The 20,983-nt window shown below is 39.5% G+C and overlaps 1 protein-coding gene across 1 annotated transcript in view; it reads left to right on the top strand.

Moving 5' to 3' along the window:
• Nucleotides 1-18,212, top strand: part of brpf1 (bromodomain and PHD finger containing, 1) — a gene marked incomplete in the record, with an annotated part of 174,779 nt that extends 156,567 nt beyond the window's left edge. The window contains 4 exon segments of the mRNA XM_048240776.1: nt 7,022-7,155; nt 12,035-12,150; nt 12,435-12,589; nt 17,838-18,212. Coding sequence (XP_048096733.1) covers nt 7,022-7,155; nt 12,035-12,150; nt 12,435-12,589; nt 17,838-18,021 — 589 coding nt within the window.
• Nucleotides 18,213-20,983: the final 2,771 nt, after the last annotated feature.

Genomic DNA, 20,983 nt, shown 5'->3' on the forward strand with positions numbered 1-20,983 from the left:
TGTAAATTCATCGCATATTTCAGCACATTACAACATATCAAAACAATTCTTCGCAATTTTAAATCAACATCATCTTGACATCATGTCAACTTTCACATAAACTGCCTAGGAGAAGAGCTTCAAAATTGATTATATGTCACAAAATCCCAATTACCTCACTTCCTGTTGGGCGTGGCTAATACATTGTAGTATGAAAGTTGTCTTGAGGAGTTACACACAACTACCAAATTTCAACCACATGAACCATCTCAAAAAAGTCAAAATCCAACAGAGGCAACATATTTAAATTAATCTTATCGCCATTTCAGCATATTACAACATATCAAAAATATCGGTTAAACTGTACTTGACAGTATCGACATAAGAGTGACATGACGCTGTCATGAATGTGTCATAAACCAGTCATAAACATTTATGACATAACGCTTCTGTTAAAGGTGCTATAAGTGATGCTGGGTAACGTCACTTCTGTTGACTTTCAAACAAAACAGAGCTAGCTCGCTACTTCCTTGCTCTCCTTCCCTCGCTGCTCCCGTGCAATTGACCGATCCCAAGCCCCGCCCCCTTTTACTATGTCACAATGAGGACGTCGGAGGACCTCAGTCAACCTCGGTCAATTTTGAATTTTATAGTGTCCATTCTGTAGCCTACAATACCGGGTTATGTGAATGCTAATGCTTCTTTTAAAGTAGCCTAAGTAACTAAATAACTAAAGAGCTCAAAAAGGTTCAAATATATGCCTGGGATACTTGTAGAAGTGACATCCGATATCCTGACCGTGTGAAACGTTGACAGACATATAGGCCTAACTTTGCATAACTTTGGATAGGCTGCTACTTTTCAGTAAAGAAATCTGAGTGTGTACGAAAATGGGCATAGGCTACCTTGCCATGTTTAACTTGGGATAGAAGACTGTTCACAGAAATAAGCTAATGACCATTTTTTCAACAAACGGAATAGACTACTGCGATGAATCATTGATGGCTGAACGAGAGATAGCCAATGTCTTCTAAAGATCAAATCATGTGCCGATTGAAAACCTTGCTGTATAGGCTATGCAGTCTCGAAATCGCCAATATTAGGCCTACTACATTGCCCACATTTAAATTAAGTATAGCATAAGCGGGCACTGATGAAGTCTTGTGCAAGACAAATCACGTCTGCAAACTGCAGATATGTCGTGCGTTGTATGGGTAAACTCGGGTAGATCTAGTGATTTCTTTTCAATAGCCTACATTTGTATCATGTTTATTTGAACTCTTCCTTCTAAAGCAGCCATTCAAAATAATAAGTAGGCTATCAGCCTACCGAAGCGAAGCTATCTCTCCACCTCCCCAACATGAGCTGCTTAACAGGCTAGCCACTCTCCCAATTTTATGGGAACTTGGATCTGCAGCACTTGGACCCGCCTTTAATTAATCCTCGAAATATGGTTAGATTTTGTTATGGACACGTCAGCACCATATGTTTGCACAGACCTGTTTATTGAATCAGTCACATCTGCAGCAAATAAGGTAAACTACCTGCTTGTGATAAACAATTAGCACGTTATCCCCAGTTAACATGCATCCCATTAAGATCCGTAACACCAGATTGGTTTGTCCTCAATTTGTGGTGTTCCACCTCGTTGATAACAGCAGACATTGTGAATGTGTCCTTCCGAATACTGAAGGCCTTTCTGGCCTCTGTTTTTTGAATATATCAATATTACTTGACGCCCAGAAATCTAGCATACACTGTTAAATGGTGCTGCGTACCCATGTTGAACACGCGTTCTCGCACACTTTCCTGCAAACTTGTCCGACTTAGCAACAGAAACTATGGGACTGACAATGGGAGGAGGGGCTTGGGATCGGTCAATTGAAACTCTCCTAAACGCGCACCTCGTCTGTGATTTGCTGGAACAGTTTGTTATGTTTTCATGGGCTAGGTTTGCCCAGGTTGTGTTTGTTGCCGTTTTTGGAGCCTAGGCTGTCCACAGAGATTGTATTTTTTACAGTGTATTCAGGACACAGACAGCTAGCGGTTGGTTAGGTGATGTTTGCAGTAAGTGACATAAAATGTTTTAGCCTAAAAAACGTGTGCCATCGCTTACAGCACCTTTAAGTGACATTCGTTTTTTGTCATAACAGGTTAGGATTAGGGTTAGAGGTTAGGGTTCATGTGTCATGACAGTGTCATGTATTCATGACATTGTCATGTCACTCTTATGTCGATACTGTCAGATAAAGTGTTACCAAAATATTTTAGCAATATAACAGCAACATCTTCACGTCATGTATACCACATTTCACATGAATCAGATGAACCTTCTACAAGTAGTGTGTCCAAATTGATTATGTGACATCAGTGTAGCCAGTTGGTGGTGCTATGCCAAATATTCATTATGGGCATGTAAATATCATCAGTGCCATAGAATTTAATAACCTGTGAAATTTAAGCCAGTATTAGTTATCAATTATTAAAATTCATAGTTTCACCATTCATGATATTACAACATATCAAAATTGCTTTGCAATTTACAATCAGCAGCATCTTGGCATCATGTATGCCAAATTTGACATGAATTGGATCAATCGTCTAAGAAAAGTGCATTAAAATTGATCATGTCCTCAACGCACAAAATCTCAATTACCTCACTCCCTGTAGGCGTGGCTAATGAGATGTATACATCAGTTGTTTGTCTTGACATGTTGCATACTACCAAATTTGTTGTGTGTAGCTGAAACTATATGCCAACCACAAGTCGCAATGACAAAAGGGGGTGCTATGGAGTTCCTGGGCCACACCCAGTGCCAAGGTTTTATCCCTGTTTATTCACTGTACCAAATGAGCTTTCGCCCATGGGAAGCACCTCTTTTGGCATAACAATTCATCATATCTTAGTGCGCACAAAATCCCAAATACCTCACTTCCTGTTGGGCGTGGCTAGTTGTTCATCTTGGGGATATACACACCCCTACCAGTGGCCTAGTTTCTTTCTCCACGCGCTGTGACATGCCTGCTGACTGTCAGATAGGCTAATACAAGCTGTTGGCCCAATATACCTGCTATGCATTTTATGTTTTATTGTAAATAGAAAATTAATTCGCCAAAAACGTCTAACTTTAGGTAATTGAACTCCTTACTCCTTATTGGCGATGTGAGGTTAAATAGGTGTCTGTCACTTTAAGGACAAGAACTTGCATGAAGACTGGATTTGGCAGTTTTGAAGTTAGAAAGGTTTCCTGATAGGGTTGCCAACCGTTCCGTAAAATACGTAATCGTCCCATATTTCAAAGGAAAAAGATGTGTTCCGTATTTCTCATGTATATGAGAATGTGCGCTCATTTGACCAAATTGTGCACTCGTTTTACTCAATTATGATCTAATTTCACTGTGCATAGAATGTAGTATATTATGCACTCATTTTAGTTAATAGTGCACTGATTTTAGTGCATTCATTTGCCTGACACAATAGTAAACAGGCCCACAATTTTGTAAAATGATGCACTATTTACAAGCGCACATTTTTTTATGTACATCTTGACGTACAACTTGAAACGTAACAACTTGAGGACTTTTTGGATCAAAGGAACATGCTCAGCCAAGACTCTAGATTTAGGGGTCGTTTACACGTATCTAGATGTTTTTGTACACTCATATTTGTTATGCGTTTGGGCCTTGAGATGCTTCTACAACTTTATTCGAGTCCACCTGCGAGAAGATGAGAGAAGTGTAAAGAAGGACAAAACAAAGACTGAACTATTTGGCCACAATTCCCAATGAAAGAAACCAGACACTGAGCTGCACTGATATTTGTCCTTTACACTTCTCTCGTCTTCTTAAAGGTTCTCTGTTCACTGTGGTAGTGAGATTTCATTCTTTTTTTCTGTTGAGTGTGAAATGATAGAAAGGTGGTAGGTGGAAACCTGTCTGTGGTGAAGTTCGCACTCTTGAGCACCTGGGAGAGTCTGATGTAGTCTAACGTAAACTCTTTGTGACTTTGGCATATAACCCTATTAATTAATGGGCAGCAAGATCACCCATTCTTTCAGTTTTCTTTGCATAACTGATAATTCATCTCCATCTCATATTGTAGGCCTATCATACTGTGTTGTGATCCATGCTGCCATGCAATGTTTTCCCAACCCTGTTGTTATTTCCACTAGATAAACTAACACACTGTTCTTACGTTTCCTGCCATTAATTGAGGGGGGCAACGCAGAGCAGACGAGTAGATGAGTTTACTCTACATAAACATTCATGTTTGGAATCGTTTTGCGTTTGAGTGCACAGAGATATTTTTTTAATCTGTTTAAAAAAGATCTGGATACGTGTAAACAAGGCCTTAGATTTGCTTAGTTTAGCCTATGGGAAACGAACACTACACATAATGTCCGAAGCATGTGTAACTAACGGGATAAACATAAATAATTTCCCAAAATATCAGCTGGAATTGCGCACACTTTAAACCTATTAGTTAAGACCCTCATTTCTACAATTCTACCTCTTCTTGATAGTCAGAACACAGATGACACCATGTTTAAAACATGTACCCTAACTTGTTAAACGACATGGTAACAATTCCCTTAAAAAACATGTTATTTATGACTTCGGTGGCATTAATCCATCCTGACTAATCCATCAGCTGTTTTCCACCAAAAAAAAAACATGCATCAGGTGAAGCTATAGTGATGGTAGACAGTGAGGGTCACTCAAATAATTGCAAAACTTAGTCCACCAAGCTATGTGATGACAAAGTTTGTAGGCAATAACATTACATTACATTACATTTGGCTGACGCTTTTTAGCCAAAGCGACTAACAACATGGTAAACAGTTTAAGTTTTAGAGCAATTCTCAACAATTTTAGGACAATTTAAAAACATTAGAGTACAGTAAGAATAAGTGCATCAGTGAGTGCTGTTTTTAACAGTTACTTGTCAGTTTAAGACGGCTGGTGAGTGCTAGGATCAGTAAGACTTGTTGTAAGTGTTGCTATGAGAGGAGATGTTCTCTAAAGAGCTGGGTCTTCAGGAGTTTTTTGAAAATGGAGAAGGATGTCTCTGCCCTTGTAGGAGCTGGCAGTGTGTTCCACCAACGAGGAACAACAGATGAGAAAAGTTTGATTGGCTTGAGCGCACCGCGGTAGAGCTAGACATGGTTCGCCTGAGGAGCGCAGCGTCTGGAGGTAGCGTATGTCTGTATGAGGGCATTCAAGTAGGTGGGAGCAGAACAGGAGACTACTTTGTAGGCAAGCGTTAGAGCCTTGAATTTGATGCGGGCCGCCATAGGTAGCCAGTGTAGCTGGATGAGCAGCGGGGTAACATGTGCCCTTTTGGGTTGGTTGTAGACCAGGCGCGCCACCGCGTTCTGGATCATCTGAAGTGGTTTCACTGCGCAGGCTGGGAGACCTGTCAGGAGAGCATTGCAGTAGTCGAGTCGTGAAATGACTATTGCCTGAACCAGAAGTTGGGTAGCATCTTGAGTCAAGTAAGTCCTGATTTTCCGTATGTTGTAGAGTGCGAAACGGCATGACTGGGCGACTGAGGCAACATGATCTGAGAAGTTTAGTTGGTTGTCGAGAACAACTCCTATATTTCTTGCAGTCCTGGTAGGTGAAACAGACAGGGAGTCAATCAATTTGATGTTGATGTCGTGGTGTATGGTAGGTTTAGCTGGGAGGACCAGCAGTTCAGTCTTTGAGAGGTTCAGCTGGAGGTGGTGTGCCTTCATCCATGTAGCTATGTCTGAGAGGCAATCCAAGATCCGTGCTGAAACCACGGGGTCATCAGGTGGAAAGGACAGATAGAGCTGTGTGTCGTCTGCATAGCAGTGGTATGAGAAGCCATGCGAACGGATAATCTGTCCCAAGGAGGTGGTGTAGATAGCAAAGAGAAGGGGCCCAGCACTGAGCCCTGGGGACCCCTGTGGTGAGATGGTGAGGTGCAGATAGCTGACCAAGCCATGATAATGCTAAACGAAGGCCCTGTGAGGTAGGATTCAAACCAGGAGAGAGCAGAACCGGAGATTCCCATGTTAGCGAGTATAGAGAGAAGGATGCGGTGATTAACCGTGTCGAAGGCGGCCGATAAGTCAAGCAGAATGAGTACTGATGACCGAGCGAATATCCACTGAACCGAACTGAATAACCACTCTGTTGCAGTGCTGAAAGTTTACAGTGAAGCAATCTTATGTTAGCAACCCGCCACTGGCGAATTACCTTTTTATTTTACTCGCCAATGCAGATTTTTACTTTCATTTGGTGAGTGGCGGGTGCCAATTTTAATGGCCAGACTATTTGTGAATTACAGTCAATCTACACTGACAGGTATCAATACTACCTGTGTGAGACTTCTGTATTCTTGGCCCCTTCCTTCATACATAATAGAGATGAGGCCCTGCCCTGTCGCCGCTGACAACATGAGTTTTTCTTTTTTTTGCTACTTTTACATCATAATGCTATGATTAATGTCAACATCAAGCTGATTTTTTAATTCTACAAGTAACTGAGAATGACAAACAGAAACACACAATACAAGCATGTTTTTTGTTTTGCATTTGAATTTAGAGCCTTGGCAAGCATGAAAAAGGAATAAATCTCACTGTAATGCTGATCACTGCATTGGGTGTGAGCTAGGACTGGCACCACAATGCGCCGCGTGTAAGACAGGGCCCAAAATCTCATTTTTATGGAAAGCATCAATGGAAACAAATAACACGTGGACCAGGCCCTTGAGATCCTGGACAGAGTTGTGAAAACTTGGGTTATTTTACCATTTATGTTGGATTACATTACTATCATGATTGTGGATGTTGTTGGTGTGGGAATCTCTGTAATACTCATGCTTGATATGTTTTTTTGTGATGATGATGATGATGATGATTGTTTTAAATTCAGATTAATTCTTTAAATGAATATCACAAATATACTTAAGAAATATATTTTGGGAAAGAGAAGAAGTACATTTGAGTATTACAAGTAATGTTTTTTTCTTGTTACTCTTTTTTTACATATTCCTTTTCACCTTATTCCTCAGCACTACTCCATCTAAACTGGGCCGTGGAAAGCCCTCATTTTCTCGTTCTGCCTTTCAAGAGGACAGCAGTGAGGAGACATCAGGAACTGAGAATGACACCTACTCTGTGGGAGCAACTCGTGCTGTATCTCATAGTAAGAAATTCACTAAAAGTGTTTTAATCTCTCAAAAAGTGTGTCCAGTGTGCCAATAACACAGTTATTGACACTGAAATAGATAACAATTTTGTTACATTGTTTATTTTAAATTTATCTAATGGATTTATTTTTTTATTTTGTACTCAGAAGTGTAAATGTGTAACCCCCCGCCCCCCTCGGTAACCATAGTTCGAATTACAGGAGGTACTGGGGGATAATTTTTCTGATATTGTGAAAAAATATCATTACAGTTGGCTACAATACAAGTCAACTCCTATTTTCACTAGGAAAAGTTTAATGTAAAGCGATTTCAGACACCTATTATGGACCGTACCATTTTTAACCACCGTGGCGCTAGAAGCAACGGAGATAGAGAACGACTTCAACTTCTCAAGCAAGTGTCAACGACGTTGAATGACAAATCGCTAGATTCCTCCAGTAGCCTAAATTCGGTTTGCTGCTGACATGCATGGGTAAATGTAAGTTGCTAGCAGACGTCTAGCTTGTTGAAAATGTGCTATTTTACAACCTTCATGTATTAACATGTTTTGTTCTTTCATAGCTCATGTCACGTCTTCATACATTTAATTACCGGCTACTTACCTGCTACTTACTTACCCACTGAGGCTAGTAAAGTGGACCTTGGTTACATAACATTAGTGAAACCTGTGGAAACATAAAGAGCCAAGTAGCCTAGGCTAAATAGTACATGCTAGTATTTGAATTGGTTTTTAATTGGTTAGTAGGCCTATTGTTTTTACATTCTGGTTATCGGATTCTTGTAGGTTACCGCTCTGTAGTTCATATGTGGTAGTATGTTTTTTCATAGTAGGCTATATACTCCTTAATCACATTAAAGATTGCTTAGGTTTCACATATCTCTAGGCAATTGTGTTGATTTGACACTGACTACCATAGACTATAATGGAAAATTGGTTTCTGTTTATACAGTAGGCTAGGCTATATTAGAGGGTTGGATCTTACCTCCAGGTCTTATGAAATCTAAAAATAAACCAAATCAATATGTCATGAAATAAGCAATAGGCTTCTTGTAAAGGTATTACTTTTACTAGTAATTAGAATGGTATTCCAGTGCACTTAACTTTTAACGTTTGAGAGTTGATCAAAACAGTTCTCTTGGATATATAATAACAATGAGATATTCTGTAGCCAACTGATTATCAGTTTGTTGCATGTTTACACCTTGTATGTGTGTTGCACAACACATGTTGCACTTGGCGATCACGATTGGGATTGATATGGTAGTGGACCATGATGGTCATAGAAGAAGTGAAGGAGCAGTACCCCCCAATTGGGGTGGGGTAATTCGCACCCTGTCGGTAACCATATCTGGGCGAAAAGTACTTTAACACTGACCCAAATCAAGCACAGAAAACATCCTTAATTAATAGGATATTTTTGTTGCTAATATTGAGATTATACTCACTTGCAACTGTTTCATTTTTCTTAAACTTTAATGTTAATTTAAAAGTCAAACGGAGGACTTCTTTCTTCTTAATTAAGTCAGGTATTTCAGGAATTTCAAATTTTTCTATTTCTGTGCGGACATTGGACCGGAAAAAAATCTATCCAAAATGACAATTGTCATATAATTAAAATACATCCTTTCAAAGAACAAACAACTTTATAATGGTATCATATACTATAAAAACCTTGATCGCCAAAACTCAACTTGCTTATATTTGGGACAGGGGTCTATATGGGTGTGAGTATTTAGTGTGCCTTAAAAGTATTGCATTTCATTCACAATGTCTTATTTTTTCCTTTGGTAGAATTAATGGATACCATAATGTGAATTAATTTCTGGAGAAACCATGATATTGTAGATTGCAAGGGGAAAATATGCTTCTCTTCAGAAAATAAACAAACTATCAGTTTTATTTTGAATTATTATTGGATAACACTTTACTTGACAGTATCGACATAAGAGTGAAATGACACTGTCATGAACACATGACACTGTCATGACGCATGAACTCTAACCCAAAACCTAACCCTAATCCTAACCCCTAACCCTAACCCTAACCCTAATCCTAACCCTAATCTTAACCCTAACTTGTTATGACAAAAAACGAATGGCACTTAATGACAGAAACATTTATGACTTGTTTATGACACTTCCATGACAGTGTCATGTCACTCTTATGTCGATACTGTCAAGTAAAGTGTAACCTATTATTGTTAGGTTACGACTAGGACATTCTAGCGCTCAAATATTTTTGCGAGGCTACAGCGAGCGCCAAATGCGTCCTTTTCCTCTGTGTTAAAATAAACCATTTCTTTTGTTAATTATAGGATCAGAAGGCAGCCTATCCGTCTTTCACTGTAAGGCTTGTATTTCATGCATTTAGCAAAAGTCCCAGACAGCAGCGGAGTGGTAATCGGGATTCGTTATTTGTAAACGTTTTTTTACTTTGCCCTCCTATAGCCTGGACTGCGCGATCGCAGCCCTTTACTTTGACTTCCCGCCACCCTCACAGTCATCATAGACGGTAGCCTGATAACGTGGGATGCTGCATAGCGTACTACTGAAGATTTTAAATGAGTGACCACGATAGTAGTCTTAAGTAGCTTTTTTACTAGGCCCAGCGAAGGCTGATGGCAATGTAATATTCCACTGGTTGGTGCACACGCAAGTGTTCAGATTGATTGTCTATCCGTCTTTCACAACGATTTTCTTGGAGAAACTTCGGTAGCCTGGTCAGTATGTCTCTCTTAGCTGTCCACTTTAATCAGGCCGTATAGCCTATATAATATATTTTTTATTTTTTATGTAGAAAATTATAAATGTATTTCTGTACAGACATATGGTAATTAATTAGTGTTTACTAATTAATTTATCATACAAGTCAGAAAGTTTCGGTGTCCACCACTCTAGTTAGTTGTATAGGCCTATATTATATTATGTTATATTATTCCACTGCTTGGTTGAATTTCCCATTGTTCTACGTAAATTAGAACGACCATTAACCGTATGTTATTTGCACGTTCAGACGTTCAGAACATGGCAACATTGTAGCATATGACGGAGGTGGCTTTGATAGATGGATGACAGCAGGCTAAGTAAAATAGCGAAGTTTATCAGAATCTTGGGATACCTTGGGATTATATATAATATAATATTGAATTTAAATACTTCTTATGTGTCTTGCACCATTTCACCAAGTCAAATTCCTTGTCTTTTATATGTCGTGTGGAAAAGAAAAAAAACTTGACAATAAAATTATTCTGATTCTGATGTGAGCACTGTTTTCACAACATGGTTAGTTAAACAACTTTACAAATGCAGGCCTAGTCTGCCCTATTCTATTTAATAATGGTCTCTTAAGCAAGTTTATTTGTTATTTGTTATCTGATTTGTTCAAACAAATATGCATATCTTATCATGCTTACTTTAGTAGGCTATGCTAACAAGTGCCCATAAGGCATATGACATCTTCTAAAATGGCTGATTAAAACAAGCTCAGAAATTGTTTCAAGGCCTTACCCACACACACCCTAATTATATTTTATGTGAAGAGTAGCCTTTATCAGGCATGCAAACTCCTCACCTTTCGGCGAAATTCGCCGTTTTGAATCCAAAATGGGTAACTTACGTGATGACGTTATATGAGAAAATATTAAGGGGGCTGTTCAATGTGAGTTGAGTTTACAACTGAGTTTACTATTGTACAAATCACGTGCAGACGCAAACAAATCTTGAAAACTTGAAAACATTAAAAACTTCAGCAACGAATGTGTGAATGTAGCCCCTATGCGTTTATTAAACATCAGTGGAAGGTAATTGTTGCCACAGATGCAACACAAACAGAACGCTCACGCCTGGTATAGTGGAAAAGTTCACCCCTAATTTATTTCAAAAATGTCATAGATTCATTACATGTAGAGTGAAATATTTCAAACCATTTTTTTTTTATGTCGATGATTATGGCTTACAGCTCATGAAAATCAAAAAACAGTTTCTCAAAATATTAGAATAAAGATGTAATAGATGTTATAATACAGAAATGTAAGTTTCATGAGCCTTTAATCTCTTAGTCTGGTTAATTAAACACAACTGCAATCATTGGAAAGACTTCTGATTTGATATTTGTCCAGAAGACACTCATTGACAACCTCCATATAATAAGGAGGGTAAGCCACAGAAGGTCATATATCTAATAAATCTAGAATATATGATTCACTTTTTGAAATGCATTTTGAGGAAAAAATATTGGATTTTCTAATTTGTTGAGGCCCCCTGTATACCGTTTTGGGTACCCTGCCATGACATGTTAATGATAGGCTATTTGCAACAAATATCGCCGTGGTATTTTGGCTATACCCTACTGTCCTGATAAATTCTTTACATAGGACGGCAGCATGTCCCATTCTTACGATTAAGGCATGTTTGCATTTATTTTCCCATAGACAGAATTTAATGCTGGTTGCATGTGATTGGTTTATTTCAATTCACTTCAATAAAGAGGTTTTGCCCATTTCAGAGTCCCGGCCTCGACGTAGCTTCATGCTACCGCTTCGCTGTGAAACTCGCACCCAATGTGTGACTGTGGCAAATAATTCATCGCAGCCTGATTTATTTTGTACATGCAACATGTCACTGGACATTGATAGTCCTTTTTTTGGAAGGGCCACAGTTCGACTCACAAATACAATTACATTTTGTCAGATAGAAAAATGATGGGCCAAATGCAAATTAAAATATATCTGACAGGATCCATTGTAACCTTGGATCACATGACTAAGTCCAAGGTTACCAATACAATTGTGCCTATCCTCTATGAGTGGTTATTCGTGGTCACAAACAAAGTGAATTCTCAATGGAATTGCCAATCTGTGTATATGTGTTTTTCAGTTGTCCGAGGCCGTAGTAGATCTGGTTGTTGGATGACATCAGATGACTACACATCTTTAGATGCACTGGACCTAGTCTGGGCTAAGTGTAGAGGTTACCCATCATACCCAGCACTGGTAAGTCAAGAATTTCAGTCCATAGAACATGCATTATTTTGTTGTACTAAGGGACTTAGGGATTAATTAATGTGTCCTGGAGTAAATTTTCCATTTTGTTTTGTTTCATATTGTATTTTGTATCATATACACAATCGAAAGAATGAGCAAAGAAGCTCACTGTATGCCAAGTACAACTGAAGGTGTGGTCTGCAGTCATGCTCAGATTTGTATGTTTTTCACTGTTAATTTTACTTTTTTCTGTCTTCAGCTTTTTTCTAATTTGTTTTTAACACTCATCCCAGATCATAGACCCCAAGATGCCACGAGAGGGTGTGTTTCATAGGGGTGTGCCCATACCTGTGCCTCCACTAGATGTTCTCAAGCTTGGTGAGCAGATGACCCAGGAGGCCCATGAACACCTTTATTTGGTCTTGTTCTTCGACAATAAGAGGACCTGGTCAGTCTCTTTCAATTCATAAAACTAGATTGTATGTAGATCTTTGGCCGATACATCTCTATCTGAAAACCATTTACTCAAGGAGATGTTTTGTACACAGACGCAAGCACACACACACACACACACACACACACACACACACACAAAATGCACGCACACACATGCAGGCGCACGCACGCACACACACACAGACACGCACACACTCACATCCATGAACGCATGCACACACACATAAAAATACACACGCAAGTCATGTGGCTACTTCAAGTAAGTAAGATAATTGGTCAATACAATACATATACATCCTTCCGCATTTTTCCATAGTCCATTTACTGTCAGGATATTCCTAACATTACTGCCTCAGGCAGAATACCCTTAACTCGTGACAAAAGGGGTCGCATGACCTTTATTAGAAAGTCGTGACACAGAGAGAGCAAATGACAGACAAGGCAAAGTTGATGCACAGTATTGAATGTATAGAAAAGCATACACATAATATATGAAAATGTATTGTTAATCACAAGGGGGCAGGCAAACGTTCGGAGAGCGTAGACACTATGGCGGATCTGAGGCTAAATAGTAGACCAGTTCCACCTAGCCATTCCATTGAACCCCATTCAATTTGGCGCCATTTTGACATCAAATAACATTACAGCTGAAGCGTTTTAAGCCTTTATATGAACTTTTTCTATTTTTGGAGTAATACAACATTGTGTGATTGGCGTCATAACCTTGTAACTGACTTAATGGCTGAATAATAAACTTCTTTCCGAAATCAATGCTAACGTGACGTAATTTACGTAATGAGTATGCGACCAGTGTGGGTTAAAGCGTCGCACAGGAGCAAAATAACCGTATTCTCTGGATAAGAACGAAAGCATCGAACCCCAACATTTCAGCGAGGTTTTGATGGATTGACAGTAGGCTATGAATGTGGAGAGTGCTGTTTATATGAAATCACATTTATCTACGAACAACTATGACATTTAAGAAAAGTAAATGTAGACGTTGTGGTAACGAAGTAAGGGCCTACATTAACCCAATCTCTCGGTGCAGCCATCACAAGAGTTACACGAGTCAGACTATGTCCCTATGTTACATCTACGTCCCCTGAGCCTGCGCAGAAAGCCTCGTCAACCAATAGGAAACGGTTGAAATTTGCTTCACCCGTCTCGACTGACGTCTACATGATGACTCTGTCCATATCTTTTACTGTCTATGGTTAATCGCCTATGGTTAAAAATGTAATACGATTTGTTTAGTAATCCAAAAATTCTACCACACAAGATTACAAGCGATTACATAAGTTGTGTCTCATTTCAGAGGCTAGATGGTTCTAAGGCTAGATTTGTAGACCTGTAGTGTCATATAGTGTCAATAGTGCTGTCCCATTTCGTGGGTTCCTTCGAATTCAGCCGACAGACCCACCCTTCTTTTCCTCCGAAGTGTGAATCGGATGTATGCTTTGCGGCCTACCTGGCCCCCAAGATTCGTTATGTTTATGACGTTTCATTCAACATTTAAATTAAATTATTGGATTCCAGTGTGAACTATGGTTAAGCTATGTAGCTGATTTGCGTATCAAACCTAAATTTAGAACCACTTCCTAAATAAAGCTGTTTAAACATTGGTATTTCACATTGAAATGGTTTATCAAGTCATATTAACATTATGCTCAGATGATCACTGGTCAGTAGTCTATTATTATGATTTCCACATCTTACTAGAAGATTGTTAAACAACGTCACCTTGAAAGAAACATAATGTTATACTAGTTGATGGCATTTTGCATAAAGGCTATATAATTAGTCCAAGGTGAATTACATCCACCAAATGTTTATTAAAGTGTTTTTTGTGACATCTAGCCAGATAATAACAAATTAAATTTGATAAATTATGAATTTGTCCCTTAGCAAAACGGCAAATACAATTTCATCAGTTCAATTGAACTAATGTGTAAATGAACTGTAGCCTGACACACACGATGGTACTGTAGATCACAGCATAGTTTTTTGTAGCCAAACATAACAGTAGGCTAAGCCTAATGAAAGCAAGTCTGATCACTAACATTAGGCCTTTTTACACTGCCACAATTCCCGCGAATTTATGTACCAGATTCGCGGAACGCCTGACCTTTTCACATCGACTACGGCGGTACGAAGTGTCTCGCCAAATTTACTACCAAGCACCCTAGACATTTTGCCGAGTCAATTAGTTCCGGCACCAGTGTGAAAACGTTAAGTATGTGGACGGGCGTTTTGATGACGCTAGATATGTCCAACCCAACACAGGAGATTTCAAATCTGACTGATCAAAAGCAGCAATAGCAGAGACAGCACATTACGACAATCTTTAAATCCACAAAGCTTCCAGTCATTTAACGCCTGCTAGAGTTGAGAGGTCGGAATTCAATCGGTTGCCATAATAGGCTGTCCTAAAATTCAGCGATAAAACAAAGCATGAACTCATTGAGCGTCTGTCCTAGCAAGCTTTTACATTATCACATTATAAACTACTGTTAGCCACATAACATTTAGAAGCTGGACATGGCGAACATTAACCTGACTCTCGCCAGGTGAATTTCGTTCCGCCTAGCTCCACTCATCCATCTGGGATCGATCCATTGGAGAGGTGTTTCAGGTGCTGGGCCTTATCAAAAATCCTTGCATATGATTGGATAAGCCACTTGTCCGTCATCTATCGACGTGCTACTTCAACCACTCACATCGAAGCCAACTCGTGACGCTAAGAACAGTCTCACAGTCGTGTCTACGCTACGTCACATCTATGAAACTCCCGCCCTGCGTTCTGATTGGCTCTACCATACAATCTGGAGTTAGGCGGAGCTAAGCGGAACGAAATTCATCTACCGAGAGTGAGGTTAGGCGAACATAGCTAAACTAAGGACAATGAACTCTTACCTTTATGGTCTACAAGTTATCCATAGTTAGTCCACTGTTATTTCCGTCATGCATTCTTCTCGATATGAGCTAGTTAGAGCCGTGCCATATTCTTCTATCACACAGGTCTGACTAAAGTTTCACTCCAGAAACACTTTGTAATATGCAGTTTCTGGCATCCATAAGAAAAGCATTTGTAGATGAATGGTCAACATAACTTAACTGTAGCTACATCTGACTCATCTTCAGAGAATAGCAACGTTACTCTCCTTCAATACCATGACGCACAACTTTATTTTCATACATTAATTTGATTAACAGGCTAGACTAGGCTGCATGGCGATTAAGCACACTGAAGAGGCTTTCTGTTCATTGCATCACATTTTATTTTCATTTGTCAAAAGTTATGGGGGTAAAATTAGTGATAATCCCCAGTTCAGAAAATCATGCTTATGTTTACGTTCACAATCTAAAAAAGATGCTCAAGTCAGCCCTCCACTGCGAGCTCAAGAATCCGTTAAATCGCTAACAGCCGGCAGCTCCGTTTAAAATGTCTCTGCGTAATTGTCAGCTGTGATAAATGCATTCATATTCCACTTTTTATGTAATAAACGTAGCATGCCTATGAAAAGGCTTTGCAGTAGGATTGTCCAATGGTCAAACTATTGCTTCAATTTGTGTTTTATGTGACGTGCCGATGCTGGCTTCATGCCGTTTAGTTTAAAATGCGTAATATGACATAATATGATATAAACATAGCGTCAGCTATGATGAAATTTGTTCAACAAGTTACACTTTTCATTCCATGTAGGATAAGGCTTTGCAGTTGTCCAATATGGTCAATCTATTGATCATGCATCGTTTTGCTCCGGTTGAAAATGTTTCTGTGTAATTTGTCAGCTGTGATCAAATACGTTCAATAAATTCCACTTTTATGTCATAAGTATAACATGCCTATGATTAATATATAGTGTATCTAATATTGGCCTCTCTTATGTTCAATCAAATTGGCTTTGCCCACCCATTTTTTTTTCTGTGCCCGCCCATTTGAACATTTCTATATACCACTGTTTCTATATGCCACAGATTCCAACGCAAATTGACCAAGCACAGCCCAAACGTCTTCGTCTACTGCGTTTAAGATCATTGAGTCTTTCATCTGTCCTGCTTCCTGCTTCTCTTCAATTTCCCTTCCAAATGACTCTATTGTCCGAAGACGTTGATCTCAAGAATCCGACATTCTAAGCATCAACACATAGTACTGCACTATGATTCAAAACAACTTCACTTGCATTTGTAGAGTACTAAAAATGTGCGCAGCAGCTAACCAAAGTGCAGTCGGTTCTCCCGCCATGGTTTTGAAAATCACACACCTACTGCATCTGAAGACCCACGCATAAGGCCTACAACTACGACTACAGTCACCATAAGTTAACATTAACTGATCATAGCTGGCTATATGTTATCCTGCCATCCTAATATAGCCAGTTACCTTAAAGCTGGGATCACATTAGCCAGCTGCAAGCGGCAGGTTTCCTATTGTTCTCTATGGTTCGGCAGCGGAACGGTGGCAATGCTGGCGTAACGCTAGCGTTGAACAAGCTGAGCGTTGAGCAAGCTGAGCGTTGAACAAGCTGAGCGTTGAACTTGGTTCAACTTTCAAAGCGCAACGCAAGTGTATTCAATTGACAAACTGTTTGTTTTGCTTAGGAACGAGATAAAACTTATTATGGTCTGAGCGTTGCGTTACATTTGCCGCTGCCACTTGCCGCTGGCTGATGTGATCCCCGCCTAACTCTTGTTGGTATTCTCTCTTAAATTTTTGAAATTATGTCAGCAATCAGGGAAAGAAATTACGCTGGCCATGCCCACTTGACTAGTATCAGTTATAGCAGAGAGGGTTAAAGCGGAGTGACAGGTGCAAACGTTCAATAACTTCCGCATTCGATTATTGCAAGGGGGGGGGGGAATCCCCTTTTATGCAGACCAGAGTAAACCCTCGCTGCACTAATGTCAATGGGAGACTTGTGCAGTTTTACCAATAAATTGGTCATTATGTCTTTCTGGATTTGTTGAGGGGTTTTTGGAAAATTTTGGCATAATCTGTAAGTGTGTATGATCATTTCAAGCCTAATAGTGTGTTTTAACTTAATATCAGACCATGCTGCTGCCAGTTACTGCCCATGTCATATTCAGTAAGCAGTCCAAACTTAACAGGACTGTTTTCTTAATTTCTGACACATGAAAACACATGATGCGTGAACCTATTATACATTTGGCTTAAATTCAGATCTGAATAAAATTGAATATATCATTGACAATTATTCTATATTTTCTTTTTCTTTCAGGCAGTGGCTTCCACGCTCTAAGCTGGTGCCATTGGGTGTGGATCAGGAACTGGATAAAGAGAAGATGCTTGAGGGGAGGAAGTCAAACATTAGGAAGTCAGTGCAAGTGGCTTATCACCGAGCCATGCAGCACCGTAATAAAGTTCAGGGAGATCCCAGCAGTGACACCAGTGATAGTGACTAAGCACCGGCATGCCCACAGACCTCATTTCAAATGCACAAATACACTTGAAGATTAAAAAGGAAATGTGGACTATAATATTCATACAGTTAAATGTATTCCCTTGTTGGTGCAGTAGTTTCATTTTAAGCTTGTGCAGATGAAGGAAATTCACTCTATCTGCAATCTGTATATAAAAGAATTTGGACCACTTCTGTTATGTGTATCAATGGACCAACAATCATGACCACAAATTACTCATAACTATCAGTGTCACATTTTGTTCATTTACCACCACACAACACTTTCAACACGGCAACTGGGATAGTTGTAGCTCTACCACAGAGACATACAAATGTCATGTGTTTGTTTTTCATAAAAAATATCGTACAAATAAATTGTTTAAAAATATCGTATTCCACCATTTCCATACATTGTTGCCTTTATGCACACCTTAATCCCACAAACACAGCCATTGTGTCTAAACATGTAGTGATTTTTTTTCTCTACTGTGAGTGTTATTTCTATATTTGGTATGGTACGATGGCCCAGACAGCTCAACGAAATACATTAGCCACAGCACAATCGCAAAAGCCACAACACGACCGCAAGTCACAACACGGCCGCAAAAGTCACAACGGAAGTGAACAACTTATCTGTTGTCAGTTGCTGGGGTGGGACTAAGTCCAATTCTTATTCAATTATTTGACGCTTGGTTAGATTTTTTTTAGATAAGCAGTTCTTGCAGTGAGGCAGTACTCAAACCCATGTGTCAAAAACTGTTGAGTTCTTTTGACTTTTTCTTTTGACTTTTGACTTTTACTTAGACATTAACACTAAAATCAATGGAACTGACTGCATCAGACGTGACCGTGGCGCATAAGCTTACATACACACTGGAAAAACAAATATACACTAGTCTTTCAAATTTATTTTATGTGAGGTGTGCACAGCCCTATAGAGACACTGATTAGGGCCCGAGCACCGGAGGTGCAGGCTGTGTAGGTGCGAAGCCCTATTGTTTCTGGCAGGATTACTGGGGGCGCAAGGCCCTATTGTTTTTGGAAAGATTATTAAAGCCTGAGCACCTGGAGGGCTGTGTTGTGTATAAAGCGTTACAAAGTAACGTTGCGCAATAGTCAGGACCTCCTCACGGACGGTATGTGACAGAGGCTGGTAGCATGAAGATCAATCATGGCAAGCGAGAAGCAGCCAACGCTAACTTTTGAGGAATGGAGGTATTTGCATTACTTCAAACTCGTTGAAACTAAGGAGAGGAATGTGAGTGTAAGGTGTACACTGTGCCCTGGTAAGAAACTTTTGACCACTGCCGTTAACTCAACTGCCAGCCTATTGATACGATTTGCACTAGCTTTGCACCAATTTAGGAGGAGCCTTTTTAATGAAAGAGTATAAGACTATAAAAGGCATATAGAGGCTATGTTATTTGATATTGTTTCATAGGGCTTTAGTGGTGGTGTTGAAGCCTATAATAGCCAAATGTTTTCTTGTCAAGTGCTCTGTTTGGCATTTTTTATAATAAAGAGCACAAAAGAAATACCTGTTGTGTCCTCCATAGTAGAACTTTATGTAGGCCTGCACATTTAGGAACAGATATTGGGTTCTGCTCGAACAGACAGTCGAACAACATAAAAGTAAAGAGCAACTTAAGAAGTTACTTTCCATAGAAGGTAGTAAAGTAAAGTAACTGATTACTTTTTTTAGAAAAATGTTTAATTTGCTCAACGAGTGACTCTGGCGATGAGTAATTCTCATTACCTGTGCCCATGAAACCGAGCTGCACCAATCACATCGGTGTATCTAATATAGGCGAGCTAAACAGATGACGACAGCGCTGCGACGTCGATATTCAGGAACATTGGTCGTAGTGTTATCCAATTGCGTCAACGTCAGGAATCGGTCAGTAAACATTGGTTGTAGTGTTATCCAATTGCGTGCAGTGATATTTTCAAATGTATGCTTGGTGCCGCCCCTCTAGTTGGGCCATTTTCATTATTCGTAGCCAGAACCTTTGGGTCTGGTCCTCCATGCTAGAGTTCTAAGGCCTTATAATACTCTCTGGCAGCTGATTATAAAGCTGGGCTGTGCTGGGCCATCTTTGTCTGTGAAGGTGTGTGTGTATGTAACTTTTGACCTTTTGAGGTCATACATTTTACATTCATACATACATCACGTAAGTCAATGAAACTTGACTTACGTGATGTTCAGACTAAAAGTATGAACTTTTGAGGTCATAAATTTTGTCCGATTTTCATGAAACTTGACTTACGTGATGTTCAGACCAAGCGTCACAAAATTTACCAGAAGGATTTTTGATTTTCGAAAGGGTTCGCCCGTCAGACCAAAATCAGCGGTGAACCCGCCAAACCGGAAGTAAGGTAATAACAAACACAAATAACAAACACAAAAGGTAATAACAAACACAAAAGATGCTGGACGGAGTGGCCTAGTCATAGCCAAGACATACAAGACAAAAGACAAAAAACAAATTAACAAATAAAAAGTAAAAAGAAAATCAATTTCAAAAGAAATTAATTTTTTTAAATTAGTCCAATTTCCAAACCAGCTGAAAATGTCCAAGGGCAATGATGACCCGCGTGAAAACGGCGCACAGCTGTGTCTTCACAACCGATGCAACGCCAACAAAGTTCTTTATAACTGACCAACCCGGAGAATTCACTGGCAGTCTGGAGAGCACTGGAAGAACAAGACAGTCCTAAGTTGTGATGGGCGACCCTGCCGCTGACCTGCCTGTACATCGCAAACATAGGAAAGATCTGCACACACACACACACATATACAGGCTGAATTTACACAGAATTTACATACCTCACCATATAAACCAGAAATGTGATACATTTGTCATGCATTGATTGACATGGGTCAAACCTCACAGATTGTTCATTATGGCTATTTGACTGGTCTTACCTTTACCATTCCAAGAAATTTCATGAGATTCGTTTCA

Source organism: Alosa alosa, chromosome 4 (assembly GCF_017589495.1).
Source record: "Alosa alosa isolate M-15738 ecotype Scorff River chromosome 4, AALO_Geno_1.1, whole genome shotgun sequence".
NCBI classification, from domain to species: Eukaryota; Metazoa; Chordata; class Actinopteri; order Clupeiformes; family Clupeidae; genus Alosa; species Alosa alosa.